Raw genomic sequence first — 15313 nt, 5'->3', positions numbered from 1 at the left:
GGAAAAATGCCACTCCACAGTAGATCTTACAACATGCTGTGTCCCAGCAGTACCCTGAAGAACCTTTCCAGGTTTTCACCATGAATCATCAGCCATTCTGCTACTGGTAAGGCTTACCATAGGACTTGGCTTTAAGTGTAGGAGGAAAAAAATATTAGTTGGTCACCTGCTTCTGCTTTGCTATCTAGATTTGCCAAAAGAACACACAGTTCATAGCAGTGTAACATGTTCAGTCTGCCTTAACAGTGGACAGTCTGCAAAATTTAAGTGTGAAAAACAGACCTGCATTTTCATTCAAATGCTATCCAACAGAGAGACATCTGAAATCTTGAGATTTTTTTGTCTGATTTCAGTCAGTAATGCCAAGAATATTCTGTGCTTAAAAACAATACAAACAAAACAAGAGCAAACTCCAGTATCTGGTCTGACAGTTTGCATGCCTGCCAAGTTCTGTTAGGGGATTCTGAAATACTTATAATATTAACTTCTGCCACCTTCCTCCCCAAATAAAAATAAGAATGGGGCTGTCAGAGAGGCAGGATAGATTGTTCCTGACTCTTTACACTTGCTGGTGAGAAAATACGAAATGAAGAAGTGGTATACATGGAATTGTACAATTTGCACTAGAATGTTTGGAAACATTGAAAAATGCTCTGAAGTACCAAACAGTGAGGAAAACATTAAGAAAAGCATTTTTATGCAAGCTTTCAGTACTCTCAAAGTAATACATGAATAAGCCTCCCTGAAGCCACTGGGCATAATATCAAAATATCCAGCCTGCTTAGAATGAAAATTAGCATGTATTTGTTGCATTTGTTTTGGCATATAGACTTTGAGAAGGAAATAATAGGAAGTAAACAAATAGCTGCTTGAGATAGCTGCAAACTCCTAAGCGAGCTACAGACTGAAACTAGTGTGCTAAACATGCTCTTTTGTTCTTCCCTGGCATTGGGTCAAAACTAATGTTTTGTTTAACAAATAGGAATCTTGTGTAAAAATTGTAGGTCAGTTCTGTTCCTTTCCTATCGTTCTTTACAGATGCAACTTTTTTGGGCTTTTCTCAGAATTTTTAATTATTTTTTGGTATTGAGAACTGTCTGTTGAGAATTCGTAGCCTGTTGAGTAGCTGTTTTGTGTACCCCTCTAGAAGGAAAAGTGACTGTGGAAATAGTGCGCAGTGCATTGAGTAGTCTTTGGGAAGAAAAGCCAAGTGACTGCACAGGTACTAAAAAAAGGCTGCTTTGGTCAGAGTGACTGCTTTTTGTACATAGAGCTTCACGATGAGCTGGCTCTGAATGTTGAATGGTTTCACTCTGGAAAGCGTGAAGGAATTGGTTGTGGTAACATAGACTGTACTTAGGCAGTATGACCCCCCCCATCATGTGTACAGATGCTTCATGCCTCTTCCTTGCCTTCCTGTCCTAAATGAGTTATTGCAAACAGTCCTCTTCAGTCATAAAGTTGTGGTTTCATTTAGGGTTACTAGTCTCAGGCTGGTGGCATTAGTTGCCATCGTTATTATACCTCAGCAGAGAGTCTTAATGCTGATAAAACAGCAGAAAAATCAGACTGATTTTCTCTTTATGTGAGAGAGAAGTTTGTGCTTTCTCTAGCCAAACGGCATAATCTGCGGCATACTGTTGAGTTCAGTCCAGTAGAATCCTGTTCTTGCAAACACTGTAGCACTGTAATACTGTGTTTTCTCTATGTATAGCTACAGGATTTAAGCATCAGCAGTGTCTGGCCTTCTCGGCTGTGGCGATCCTGCATTTCAGAAACAATGATGACAAATGAATGAGTGTTATGCATTGTGTACTCTTCTATTGCTGTTTCCCTACAGGTGATTTTAATAGGCAGCTGATGAATCAGATGGTGCAAATGAACCAGATACTGGGAGAGGTGAAAGACCTTCTCAAACAACAGGTACTGTGTAAGGACGTCAGTGTGAAGTGAAGTGGGGTCAGTGGAGAATTTGTGTAAGCAGTAAGCTTCTGCATAGAGTTAATTGCCTCAGATGCATGACACAGTGGAGAAGCAGCAACCTGGTAGATCCTGGTACAGGTATATATGAACTGAACATGAATTTGTTCCAGTTATTCCTTGCTCTCAGTACTGGATTTGCAAGTGTGTGGCTGTTCTTAAGCATGTCATTCTTAATGAACCACTGAACTGAAGTATTACCATTACCACTGTCCTTAACTTTATGGAGTACCAAGAACAACTGTTTTCAAGATAATGTATGTATTTTGCGTTGTCTGAGTGGCATATTGGGAAAAAATGTAATGGTTCTGGAAGCCAGATGCAAACAACCTGCATCCAAACAGTGTTTATTTTCTGTATTCTTAAGGTCAAGGAAACAACTTTTTTGAGAAATACCATAGCTGAGTGCCAAGCATGTGGTGAGTATTCCTGCGCTGCTTGTAAATGGAAACTATATGAGATGTGCATCAGTTTTACTTAGCATCTAAGAAGTATGTTTAGAAAATCCTATATCCAAAGTTCTTAGAAATGTTGATCACAAAGAGAAGCTTTATCCAGTAATCTGATTATCAGATGAAAAAAGGTTTTTGTACCTCAGTACCTTTATAAAAACTCTGTAAACGAGCAGTGCTGCCTAACAGTGCTGTCAGTTCTTGCTTTGCTGTGATGATGTACCACATGTTCCTGGGGAAGGAGACACTGTCATCAGTTTTAGTGGGAAGACAAGTGAGGAGCCATATTCTGCACTAGCTGGTGCATGTCAGTCTGAGGAAAACCCCAGACAGTCTGTCTGAAAGTAGCCTGATTCTCCGTAGGTTGCCACTGGTTGACAGTAGTAAGATCCAAAAGAAAGTGTCCATCTTTCACTAAATAAAAGAGATATATTCCCAAATGGTACAGCACAACTGCAGGACTTGCATGCTCTCAGTATAAAAATAGAAAATAGTCCCTCAGTGAGTGAACTAAAGGGCTTTACAGGTACCAGGTCGTTTTGATTGTTTCTCCTGAACTATCTGCCTTAACAAGATTGAGTTGAGCTCCAACCAAGTTAAACTTATGCTAGCACTGAAGAAAAAGTCTTTAATCTTGCACAAATGCAAAGATGCAGTCCACACCTTGGTACCAGGTATCAACACCAGCCGGAGCCTTGGGAAATCTTTCTTTTGCTCAGTGCTGGTCTCTGTGTGTCTGACCCAGTGTGCTTACGTGTCCAAGGGTGCATTCATGGGCTGCCAGCTGTTGCATCTTTATTCCCTCTACTTGTCAGATATGTTTTTATAAAATCAGGACATTGTTTTTCTTACAAAGTTGTGATGTTGCTAAATACCCAGTAGTGTGCCTCATACCTTCAAAACGGAGCATTTTTTGGTCATCTGAGGACACTGGCTTTCACAGTTTCCTACCCTGGCCAGCAGTAGATCTGTACTGGGACTGACCTAGCAGGAGGGCCTCCACACATAGCCAGGAGCAGCATGGGAACCTAACAAAATAGCCTTAATTTCCCGCGTCTAGGGATGAAACAACCTGCTGGGTCATTGCCAGCATGAGATCTCTTCAGCCATAGCACAGCTGGTAGCAGTGTGTAGAAACACGAAGTCCCAGCTGGGCAGCATCCTGGGGATCTTTTCAGAACATTTGCCAGCCGAAAGCCATGATTGATGTTTCTTTCAATTGCTAAAACTGCTCTTCTCTCTGCGTTTAAGGTTTGGGAGCTGTGAATTTTCCAACTCCGCTTCCTAGGCAGAGCAAACCCAAGTGTGAAACAAGTTCCTGCTTCAGGGGAGTCAGGTGCATGGAGACAACTGAAGGAATTCAGTGCGGCCCATGCCCTGAGGGACTCACAGGGAATGGAGTGACATGCTCTGATATTGATGAGGTAAATAGTAATTTTCACTGAATTTAAAAAAAAAAAGCACCTGTTTCATGTATAGCAGTGGACTGCTGATGCTTGCTGTTTGTGGCATTTGCTGACTGCTTGCATAGTGCATGTTAATTCATTCCGATTTGATTATACCTCCCTGTTTTGCTGTTGCTGCAACTGTATGGAGGTATATGTGTGAGAGCTTGAAATGCCCTGTTGGGCAGGGAAGTTAAAGGAGTTTAGTCTGTTCCACAGAAGATTCAGTAAATATTTATGTGTGCAGAGCTGCAGGAACACTTACTGTGTATTGCAGTGATCCTCAACTGGCCTTGGAGACTTAAGACCTCTGTTTATCCCTAATAGTAGTTGTGTTTTCAGCTTAAACTTTTAAGATCTGTGGCAGCAAATATCCAATTATTCCTTCTTCAGTTTCTTGAGCTGTGCCCAAACAGACATGTAGCTTCTCTCTGCTGTTTTCAGTCCTGGAGCAATTCTACCCATGGTGGCAGCGTTGGGAAAACCCAAGACTGATGTATGGTGTCCCAAGTGTAATCACTTGGCTTCCTTGAGCAATCATGATGTACCACCACTCTGCAAGGCAGAACTGAATATTAGAAATAGTGAGGAGTTTTGCCTAAACGATGTCATACAGATAATGCTGTGTGTGCATGGAACCTGTATGTGGACACTGCTACTAAAGTGACAACTTGTTGCTGCATTTTGTTCAACAGAAAATAGCTCCTGTAGCAACTGGATTTTCACTTATAAAAACAGAGTGAGAAAAGAGATAATAAATGGCAGTAGCCTTTTGTTGCCTAATAAAAGTGTCTCTGACATGTTACTTGTTTTCCTGGGTTAGCCGAGGCTGTAAGCAAAGCAGTTTATTTATGAAGGTTCTCTAGGAATCTCTTCCAGTATAACAGCTTTCTACTGAATGAACTATTTTTGTTCCTCATAAAAATTGGCATTTAAAAAGGTGCTCTTGAATAAATCTATGAAAGTGAGGAAGTTTCTAGATTTCTTTAAGAGCTACTGTCATTCTTCCAGGGACTGTTAACGTATCTGCAATAAGATCCCTTCTTTATCATCTTGAAGATGTTACTTTCTTTGGCTGTATTTTGAGCCGTAGCTCTACTCTATTCATAATGTAATTTGAGTGCCCTCTCCTGGACACAATAAAAAGTCCACATTAAATAATTCCCTATGCTGATTGCAGACATAATTCCATTGAATTGTGTGCTCAGTATGCAGTCAGTAAGTGCACAAGTTTCATGTTTGTTATTTTATGTGAATGTCCTCTGGCTTGAACATTTTCTGTTAATTATGGGAGGAGAAAAGATGCATTTTTTTTTTTTTAACTTTTTTTTTTTTTTTTTTAAATTCTTTCTGTATTTCTTATTTATTGTTATCTCTGAGCCATAAGCAGTGTGATGACGTGTTAATGTTTCCAGTACTTCTACAGGTACTACTTAGTGGATAGGTACTACTTAATGTTGATACTTGAGAGGCAGCAGTGCAGGATGTAGTTCCTGAACTGGCACCCACAAGGCCACTGAAATGGAGTTAAAACCATTCTGTAAAACCACACAAGGCAGTGAACTAAATAATGTCTTTGATCTAAGGGTGGTGATGCGAGTGTGTGGTATTTTGGGAGAAGTGCTGAGGGTTGCCCGTGGGCTTCTGGTTTAGAAATGTGTGGGTGCCACTGCCACATGCCTATTCATCTGGCTCTTGTATTTGGTTTACTTCTGACTATAAGATTTGCCCAAATACAAACAAAAGAAAATGCCACTTCTGCTTCTGTATGTACAAAACACAATTGCAGGACCATTTGTGGGTTGCCACCTTGCTGCTTTCCTGACATCATCTGGGCCCCTTCAGTGAGATTCTCATCCTCCTAAGATGAACCTGCCCAGCAAAAGGAAGAATGAGAATCAGAGCTCAGGGCATCAACTACAGGCAAAAATGAAAGATTGCGTCATTTAAATTAGAGAGTTAGTTGAAGAGCAGCTGGAGTCAGACATACCTGAAACTTCATTCTGCAAGTTAGCTGTGAACAGAACATAGAAAAACATCCAGGCATTTGCATTTAATGTTATCTAGGCGGGTTGACTGAGAGGTTTATGCACACAGTCAGAGTCTGGACATTACTGAAGTGCAAACAAGTGCTCATTTGATATTTTATTTTTATTATTTTTATTATTTTTTTCCCCTCACAGTGTCGTTACAGCCCCTGCTTCCCTGGAGTGCGTTGTCTGAATACTGCTCCAGGTTTCCGTTGTGAGACCTGTCCCCCGGGATACACAGGACAAACTTTGCAAGGTGTAGGACTCAGCTATGCCAAGAACAATAAGCAGGTGAATGACAGTATCCTTGCAGTAACTTCCATTGCTTGGTGATAGTTTATATTAACTCTGTATTAGTATTGTGTTTTATTTATGTTTCAGTCATTCCACAGTTACCTTAGAATATTTTAAATTGTATTTTCCTGTCTCTGGTGTGAGTATTAAAAGTTTACTAATTGGGAATAGTGTGGAAATTCTCTGTATCTCACAAGTATCTTTTCTGATTCTATATGTGTTTGGAAACTTGTCTGAAAATTAAGTAAGTGGGGCATGTTTCTGCCATTCTAAAAGTGGTCTCAGGAAAGGCTGTGCCACTCCTCTGGACTTAAACTTGGTGGCTTTTCTTCAGACTTAGATCTCAAGCTGACCTGTTTTTTATTATGTTGCTTTGTTTTATTGCTAGGTCTGCTTAGACATAGATGAATGTCAGAATGGCGGGCATGGAGTCTGTGTTCCAAATTCCCATTGTATAAACACTTTGGTAAGAAATTTTTCATTTCTGACTTTTTTTTTTGGAAATGATTGTTTTAAATTTCCTTGGGGCTAGAACTGGATTTGTGGCCCTCAGTGAAGAACTGAATAATATATTCTGTTTGTTGGCTACATCTAAACCAAAGAATCTCTGTCCCTTTCTGTGACTAATGATGAAATAATCAATACTTGATTTGGCATCCATGTGTCCACCTGAGCAGTATACGAATCTCTTTCCACGAGGACTTGTAATAACTCCTCTTTCCACATCCCCCCATTATGTGTACTTGTGAGTGTGTTATGGCAAGGAACCTCCTTTTGAAGATTTGATCTTTCTTTCCTCTCTTCTTTTCCCATAAGGAATTGCTGCAAATAAGCTGTTCCTCAACAAGCTTTTGTGTAAGAGGTCTCCACTTCGTAAGGATATTTATATACTAGATATTGCTCTATAAAATCATGGAGAAAAGGAGAGCTGCAATTGATAAAGCACATTTAGTACAGGTGGATATTAAATCCAACAAGTATAGCACAAGTAGAAAAAGTATGGAAGATGTTAGGATCAAATAGACTGTGTGTATAAATATTTTAGTGCTATGAAGCAGTTTGGATCTTTCACTTAACTTATGCTACTATCAGTTGGCTTTTTTTCTGCTACACCTGGCAGGAGAGGGTTTTAACCTGAAGGTTAAATCGGGGTCCTGTTTTGCAACCAAATATTGTTGAGGCAGCCAACGGTGTTCCATGTGGTGTGTTCTCCTTGCAAACAGTGTTTCTAGGACTGCACTCACTGCTTAGGAAGTTAGTCTCTATGTATGGACGTTTTGGTGTCTGGATTGCATCCGTTGCATGTTAGAACAAGTACTGCATGACTGACGTTCTTCTAGATGCTGTCAGGTCTGGTTTGCACAGGTCAACAAGAGGCCCACCATCTGTCAAGCATTAGCACACGGATTTTTGCTTCTGTGTACTTTTAGAAAGAATTAGGTCTGGAAAAGCTGCCTTAAAGGAAGTTTTAATGCATACCAGGGCTTGATATAGACAGAATATACTGAGAAAACATAGCAGATTCCAAACCATGATGTCAATTAGAAAACACATAGATTGCTATGTTTTATAGACATCATGCCATTTGCACAGTCAGTGATCATGTGATCATGTCAGAGATTCATTCATCTACATATGTTTCAGACTGAAAGTACACAGATGGTAGAGTTCAAGTTTAGGAACACAAGACAAAAGCTGCCCAGTTGAGTAGTAAATTCTTCTCTATCGTGCTGAACTGGGACACCCCAGACAGTCCATCCAGTAGACTTTGTGTGGGAGGAGTGAAGTTGTCTGGAGCGGCTTAATTTCATTTCACAAAAGCTTAAGTTTGTTGAAGATCCGACTACTTCTTTTCTTTTACAGAAGTAATTATCCTTGGAATCACAAATTTCTTGACTTGGAAGGGACCTACATGGATTGAGTCAAACTCCTGGCTGCACACAGCACCACCCAGAATCCAAACCCTAAGTCTGAGAGCATTGCTTTAAAACTCCAGACCCCAGGCAGACTGGTGCAGCCAGCACAGCCCTGGGCAGCCCGTTTCATCCAGCCCCCATCTGCCCCTCCCCTGGCACAGCTCCATGCCGTTCCCTCGAGCCCTGTCTCTGTCACACAGAGCAGAGCTCAGCGCTGCCCTCCGCTCCCTGTGAGGAGCTGCAGCCGCCATCAGGCCTCCCCTCAGCTCCTCTGCTCTGTGCTGAGCACACACAGGGGCCTCAGCCGCTCCTCATACATTTTCCTCTCTAGAACTTCCTCTGTCCTTCTGGCCCTTCTTTGAACGGTCTGTAATTGTTTCATGTCCTTATATTGTGTTGCTAAGTTCTCTCTAAGGAATACGTATCCATTTCAGTTAACTTTTATGTGAGAGACAAAGCCACATTAGATGGCTACCCAAAGTAAACCTCATCAGCGTTTGTCTGCTTTTATCTTTTACTGTGATTATCTGAGTGCAGACTGAGATTCTTTGGCTCATCTTCTTTGTGGTGTTTTTTTTTTCCTAAGAGAGTAGTAGGAACGGATTCATGCTTCTAGGTAAACCACTGAGAAGGGTTGTGTGGATGTTCTTACTGCAGTGTAAATGAGGCTTTCAACTCCTGAATTCCATTCTGAAGAACATGTTTTATCTAATATAGGCTTAAAAACATCTACATTAAAAAATAATAATGGAGTAAATACAAGAATGAACTTTCTTGACTTTCTGTGATCGTTGTACCCAGTTCAGCTTAGAAAAGCAGTTGAATCAGCCTTATACTGAAATAAGAGCATCCAATCTGAATAAACAGAAGCTGCTTAGAATTTTATACAAACTTTTGACCACTTGGAATTAGGTCATACTGATACTGGCAGAAACAACGCGTTGTGTGGAACCTGCTGTTGCTACAGGACTTTTCTTTGGCTAAACAAAAAACCTGGTCTTGACAGGTGTGAGTTGAGCTTGTTTTAGAGTTTGTACTGTGTGAGAAAAACCTGACTTCTGTGTGAAAAGTCTGTTCACAGTGCAAGAAGCCTTAGTGGATGAATTTGCACAGCATAAGCAGTGTGATATGAGTCCTGCTCACACGCTTGCTTTAAAAAGTCTGTTAAAAGAGGCTTGCTAGTAACATTTTCTTCTTACAGGGCTCTTATCGCTGTGGCCAGTGCAAATCAGGATACACAGGTGACCAAATCAGGGGGTGCCAGGCTGAGAGAAGCTGCAGAAGCCGAGCCCTCAATCCGTGCAGTGTCCATGCCCGGTGTATTGAGGAAAGGCGGGGAGAAGTGACATGTATTGTGAGTTCATAAATTCTTTCTATACAATGAATAACAGCTGAAAGTGAGCAAGTTGCTGTGGTCATTTTATCGGTACAGTTTCCCTCCTGCAGTACTTCTATAAGACAGTCATACTCATGTGCCATATTTGCTGCATGAGCTGTATATGTTTGTGTTGATTTTAGGAATGTTTTTTATAGACCTTCTGTATTCTCCTCAGAAAGGACTGTCTGCAAAGTACTGCTGGGAACCTGCTTTTGCAGTGAGATTGGACTTGGTGATCCCCAGAGATCCTTTCCAACAACTGCGATTCTGTGATTCTTTGTGACTCACAAGCGTTATTGTACAAAATACATCACAAGGGCAATTCCCTCTCCTGGTGCTCTGTGGGGTGGAGGAATTTTGCCTGCATAGCCAAAACTAGGGATTCTGTCAGCGTACCCACAGCATTTGTATTTCCAAAAGAGATCACAGATTTTATGCACAGTACGTGCTGCATTGTGCTTTCCCTCCCTGGGAACATCACGGCACTGAAGGGCATATGATAAACAGTCTAACTATATTTTGTAGTTCTTTTGAGATTGAGAGGGGAGGGGAGAGTGTAATCCTGTGCCCTAAATTTGGATGCAGTACATGCTTTTGCTGGTGCTTGCTTTAGTCTCATTTTAAGGCCATCTATTTCAAAAAAGAAATGAGGCTATTTTAAGTCCATGCAGTAGTGGGAAGATACTTAGAAACTTGTGTCAGGCAAGTCCTTGTTTTCAGAGGAGGCCATGTGAATTTCTCTGCATGTATGTTCAGTTACAAATCAGGGTTTGCTTTGAATAATACATGTGTCATTGGCTAGGAGAAACTTGTATGCTGATGTACTTGTTATGCCAATGCAAACTCAGTGACTGTCAGAACAGTTTTCTATAAAAATAACCTCTGGTCATGGATGTAGTCTGGAGATACTAAATAAAACATCCAGCTAATTCTTGGTCCCTTGCTGAGGAACTTACTATGTGCATGTTCTGTCTTGATGCAACATTTCTTTTTTCAAACTACAAATGAAGAACCAAAACTGATTCCTGTTGATTACTGTAAGAAATGTATATCTCACGCTGAAATCATTAGGTATTACAGGCAAACAGTCCATTTAAAACAAAGCATTAGCTTATTCTGGCTGTTCCTAGATACAGAGAGCTTGAATTACAGATTTTCTTTCCATGCTGGGAGATGCTGAAGTGTATTTCATTATACTACAATGCCTGTTTATGCCTCTTGCATATTAGTGTTTTCAAAGTTGATATTACTTCATCAACTATTAATCTTTTGGTACCACTGCCTTGTTTTATTGATAGTGTGGCATTGGCTGGGCTGGTGATGGTTATATTTGTGGAAAAGATGTTGACATTGATGGCTACCCTAATGAAGAGCTCTCCTGCCCTGCTGAAAGCTGCAGAAAGGTGAATTCTTTCTTAATGCTCTACTAATTCTAAGATTTAGGGGATGAGGAGGAATGTAAGAAATGTGACAATATGTATTACATCTTTCTTCAAGTTATTGAATTCCTGTGAATAAATTCTATCTCATTTAATTAAAACAGTAATAAAAAAATCAGATACTTTCATAATTTTAATGACTTCATCTCACAGTACACTTAACATGCCTCACTTCTTATTTAGGACAACTGTAAGTTTGTCCCAAACTCTGGACAAGAAGATGCTGATGATGATGGGATTGGAGATGCCTGCGATGAAGATGCGGACGGAGATGGCATTCCCAATGAGCAGGTGCTCTGTACAGATTGGGGTATATGAGTCTGTTCAGACAGAAGGATCTCAGATTACTTCAGTTGGCAGTGAATTTGAAATCTAATTTTCTTCTATTTGCTGGATATTCAGTGCAGTTCATTTTCTGCTGCTTTTTAAGTCCTGCTTTCTTTCTTTCTTTTTTTTTTTTTTTTTGTATTTTACAGGTTCCCATTTATAAGACCTAGAAACAACAAACCAAAACGAACAAACAAACAAAACCACACACACACAAAAAAAACTAAGGGCATCCACCCAGCTTTAAGTCCCACCTGCATTTGCTCCATTATTGTGTGCTAGCATCAAGTTCTACAGCTTTTTATTCTCAGAACTTACATCCTTCTTTCACTGTCCCCTAACATGACCTATAGGAAGATTACTTATGTTACTGCCTTTCTTTTTTAAGAGCAGTTTGACAGGACATCACAATCAATGAAAGATACAAAACCTGCAGAAATCAATTGCTGTCTTGCCAGTAACTTGAAAAAAGCTTTGGATCATGTTCTGAAAGAGATTTCTGTGTGGGGACACCGCTGCAGAATATATCAGAACATAAGTTCACATTGTAATTTTCCAAGTGTTTTGGCTTTATAATTGAGTCTCTACCAGAACAGGGCCACCAGCTTTCATCAAGAGCATCTACAGATATTGACAAATGCGGCTGAGATGAAGGTTACTTAGGTGTACCCATCCAAAATGAGAATCTGCTGTCAAAGTTATAAATAAATCTTTATGGTACTCAGTATTCATGTTCAGTGTTCCTGTGGTGTGTATAACAAAGAAAGCTTTGAGGGAGATAGTGAAATGTGTCCCAGAGCTAATGTTCATGTAAAATATCACATGACTCACTTAAGTGGAAATGCTAGACTCATGGCTCCATTCATATCTGATTTGGATCAATGTGTCTTGCAGGATAACTGTGTCTTGACTCCTAATGTCAACCAGAGAAATAGTGACGAAGATATCTTTGGAGATGCCTGTGACAACTGCCGCAGTGTCCTGAATAATGACCAAAGGGACACAGATGGTGATGGGAAAGGAGATGCTTGTGATGACGACATGGATGGAGATGGTTGGTAGCTCTACACTTACAGCTTTTCTGATGTTCTTGAAATTTTCCCAATGATTGCTGTGCATTACAGCGACTTTCCACCAACGTGTCATGTCATGTCCACCAACATTTCCTGTCATGTAACACGTTGCCTTCATGAAATCTCTGCTTTAAGTGATTTTCTTTTAGATCAATTTATCCCTTTTAGCCTCCATCTGAAGTGCCAAATACTTTGTAACAGATAAACATGGAACAAAGCTTGGTTTAAGTTAAGATCATTGGTCATTCAGTAACTCCTTAAAGGCACTAACATGCCCTAGAGTCAAATGCTTATGGGCTACATGATGTATTATGTCCATTGCTGTAGGAGTCTTGAAAGAAGTAAGAAAAGTCACTCTCTTCCAGGTCTAATATCGAAGATAAAATATTTCATCCTATATTATGACTCAGAGAACAAGACAGGATGAAGTGTGTGTTACTAATGAGGGACGTGTGATTGCGTTGAAAAATGTTCTTTAGCAAGATGTTTCTAAAAGCAGTTAAATAAATGGATACATGTAAAAAAGATTTGCTGTGCAGATTTATGTTGTCATTGCAAGATTAAGTAGTTACTGAAAAGGATCAGTGTCTTTTCTATTCTTGATACTGATCATTTTTTTAAAACTAACATCCTGTCCACTTTTTGCTAGGTATTAAGAACCTTTTAGATAATTGTCAGAGGATCCCCAACCAAGACCAGGAGGACAAGGATAATGATGGTGTTGGTGATGCCTGTGACAGCTGTCCTACAGTCAGCAATCCAAATCAGGTTAGCAGGCAGAAGGAATAAACATTCACATACCAGGAGGGGGACTTCTGAGATCCAGAAAGACCTAAGAGAATGAGGCTGACCATGCTGACAGTGTTTGTCTTTTGACAGAAGGTATTTGGGAAGCTTTTGCAGAGATTCACGTGCTCCATCAAAATGGGAAGCCACCAGGTGTATTCTTATATCTTTCAATGTTGTTAGCATCACTTCCCTGCCGCTGTCACCGGTGTTTTCCAGTCATGCTCCATGTGAACCTGCTCCAGTCTGACATAGTCCACTGACAGACTCCACACAGTGGGGTGGCTTAGTTACAGTCAGTATTTCTTTCATGATGTCCTTACTTAGCAAAACTTTCACTGCCTGTAGGTAAGAAGTCAGTGACAGTTTTGATTTAACTTCTAATTAGACTAACAAATGCTGGAAACTCTAGAGAAGTTTGTTAGATTTCTGAAGCCACATTAGAAATGAACCTAGGTTAAAAATGTGTGGTATGTATCTCTAGAAACTGAGGAATTTTACTTGTGTTTCACCTTTTAAGCTATTCCAATCTAATTTAAACCTGCTTATTCATCATTCTGTTTATTTTCTGTAATAAACCTCATTTTGGTTAGAAGTATGATGCAAAGAAGGAAATAGGTTTTACAGAACACATGTTTTTCCATGCTTTCATTTTAATTGCATTTGATATATTTATGTTTTATTTTAATGTTGCCATTTTAATAGATGCTCTCTGCAGCTGATATGGGAACTACCTCTGTTTTCTTTTGCAGTCAGATGTCGACAATGACCTGGTTGGAGATTCTTGTGATACCAATCAGGACAGGTATGCTGTATCATGGCTCATAGCAGCAGAAGGGAAGTGGAAGAGGCTAGTCTTGAGCTGAAGCATTGTGGTGGTTGCAGGCGAGCTGTTATCCTTCATATGAGACTGGATTTAATTTCTTCTCACAAGAACATTATTTAAAAAAAAAAACAAAACAACACAACGTTGTGATTTTAAGCCTTGTTGGTTCAGTTCCTGTAGCAGTACAGTAGAGGAGCCCTTTACCCCTAGCCCCATGTTCACACATAGTTCCTTTGAGTTCCTGAGGAAATGAACAGTTTTCTGCCTGTAAAACCCAGAGCGCTGCTCAGATCTTCTTTGCGAGGGAACATGCTTTTTTCTGCTTTTCTTTATTTTTCATCCTTTTTTTTTATGCTTTAGGGTGCTGTGGTCCCTGATGGTGACTGCAGGGGAGCCTACTTCACCACCTCTGCCAGGAGCATTCCTAGTCTTGGTGTAGTAACCAAAAGGGGCCCCCCATTTTTTGGGAACTGTATTAATAGATAGGCCTTGTTTATTTCTTGTTTTCAAAGAAGGACGTTTTGTTCTTTCCTGAAACCTAACTAGTGTATAGGAAGTGTCTTCTGTTAGACCACATAGACCTGAGGTTAACCTTGCAGTAACAGATAAATGTATACAGTCCTCACTGCATTTCACCCCAAGAACTTACCTAAAATTTAAGCCCTGTTTTTATCAGAGAAGAACAGGACAGAATGTGGATACCTGTAAACTGTAGTGCTGCCGCAGCTGCAAAATGCTACTGAAGGGAAACATTACACTTTGCAGAAACTGTTTTGATTATAATGTTCATATAAAGCATGTCTGACTTCAGGATGCTGCTGTACCTCTTGGCATAGATCTGAAGTAAACTGCCCCTATTGCTCTCCTGGGGAATAAAATCTCACCAGATTTGTGCATCCACAATACTAGAAACACAACAATTGTCATGTTTCTTGGGTTTAAAAAAAAAAAAAAAAAAATATTGAAAACAAGAAGTGAAGGCCTTTTTCTTTTTTCTCTTCCTCCTCCTCGGTTATTAAGCTGTTCTTAACCATATAAATTGAGAAACAAGGCAGTCGCTCCAGATCTTCCCAAACTTTTCTGTAGTCTGTGTCCCCACTACTGGCTACTTCATGTAACCAGCTGATAGCACAATGAATTGGTGTGGCATGTGGGAGCTGCAGAACTCCCCCCGTTACTGCGTGGCCTCCTGGGGAAAAGTAACATAACCAAACTCAGCCTGCAGGAGGTTGAAACTGTTGCTTAGTTTTAAACAAGTCTGATTTCTGGGGCTCATGCAGATTCTTCCATAGATTTCTCTCACACTCATGGATTCCTGAGCTCCAAAATACTTGTGGACAATGGAGATGGTTGCAGTTGACCCCTTG

The 15313-nt window shown here is 40.2% G+C and overlaps 1 protein-coding gene across 1 annotated transcript in view; it reads left to right on the top strand.

The window, feature by feature from the left end:
- The window catches only part of THBS4 (thrombospondin 4), a 37937-nt gene that overhangs the window by 15717 nt on the left and 6907 nt on the right, over window positions 1-15313 (top strand). The window contains exons 5-15 of the mRNA XM_072359067.1: window positions 1841-1923; window positions 2348-2399; window positions 3684-3856; window positions 6061-6198; window positions 6590-6667; window positions 9319-9471; window positions 10794-10898; window positions 11118-11225; window positions 12156-12315; window positions 12984-13102; window positions 13873-13925. Coding sequence (XP_072215168.1) covers window positions 1841-1923; window positions 2348-2399; window positions 3684-3856; window positions 6061-6198; window positions 6590-6667; window positions 9319-9471; window positions 10794-10898; window positions 11118-11225; window positions 12156-12315; window positions 12984-13102; window positions 13873-13925 — 1222 coding nt within the window. The remainder of the gene's footprint in view (window positions 1-1840; window positions 1924-2347; window positions 2400-3683; window positions 3857-6060; window positions 6199-6589; window positions 6668-9318; window positions 9472-10793; window positions 10899-11117; window positions 11226-12155; window positions 12316-12983; window positions 13103-13872; window positions 13926-15313) is intronic.

The sequence above is a fragment of the Excalfactoria chinensis genome, chromosome Z (assembly GCF_039878825.1).
Source record: "Excalfactoria chinensis isolate bCotChi1 chromosome Z, bCotChi1.hap2, whole genome shotgun sequence".
Lineage (NCBI taxonomy): Eukaryota > Metazoa > Chordata > Aves > Galliformes > Phasianidae > Excalfactoria > Excalfactoria chinensis.
The sequence above is the reverse complement of the archived record's forward strand: the minus strand, read 5'-3'. Positions and strand labels throughout refer to the sequence as shown.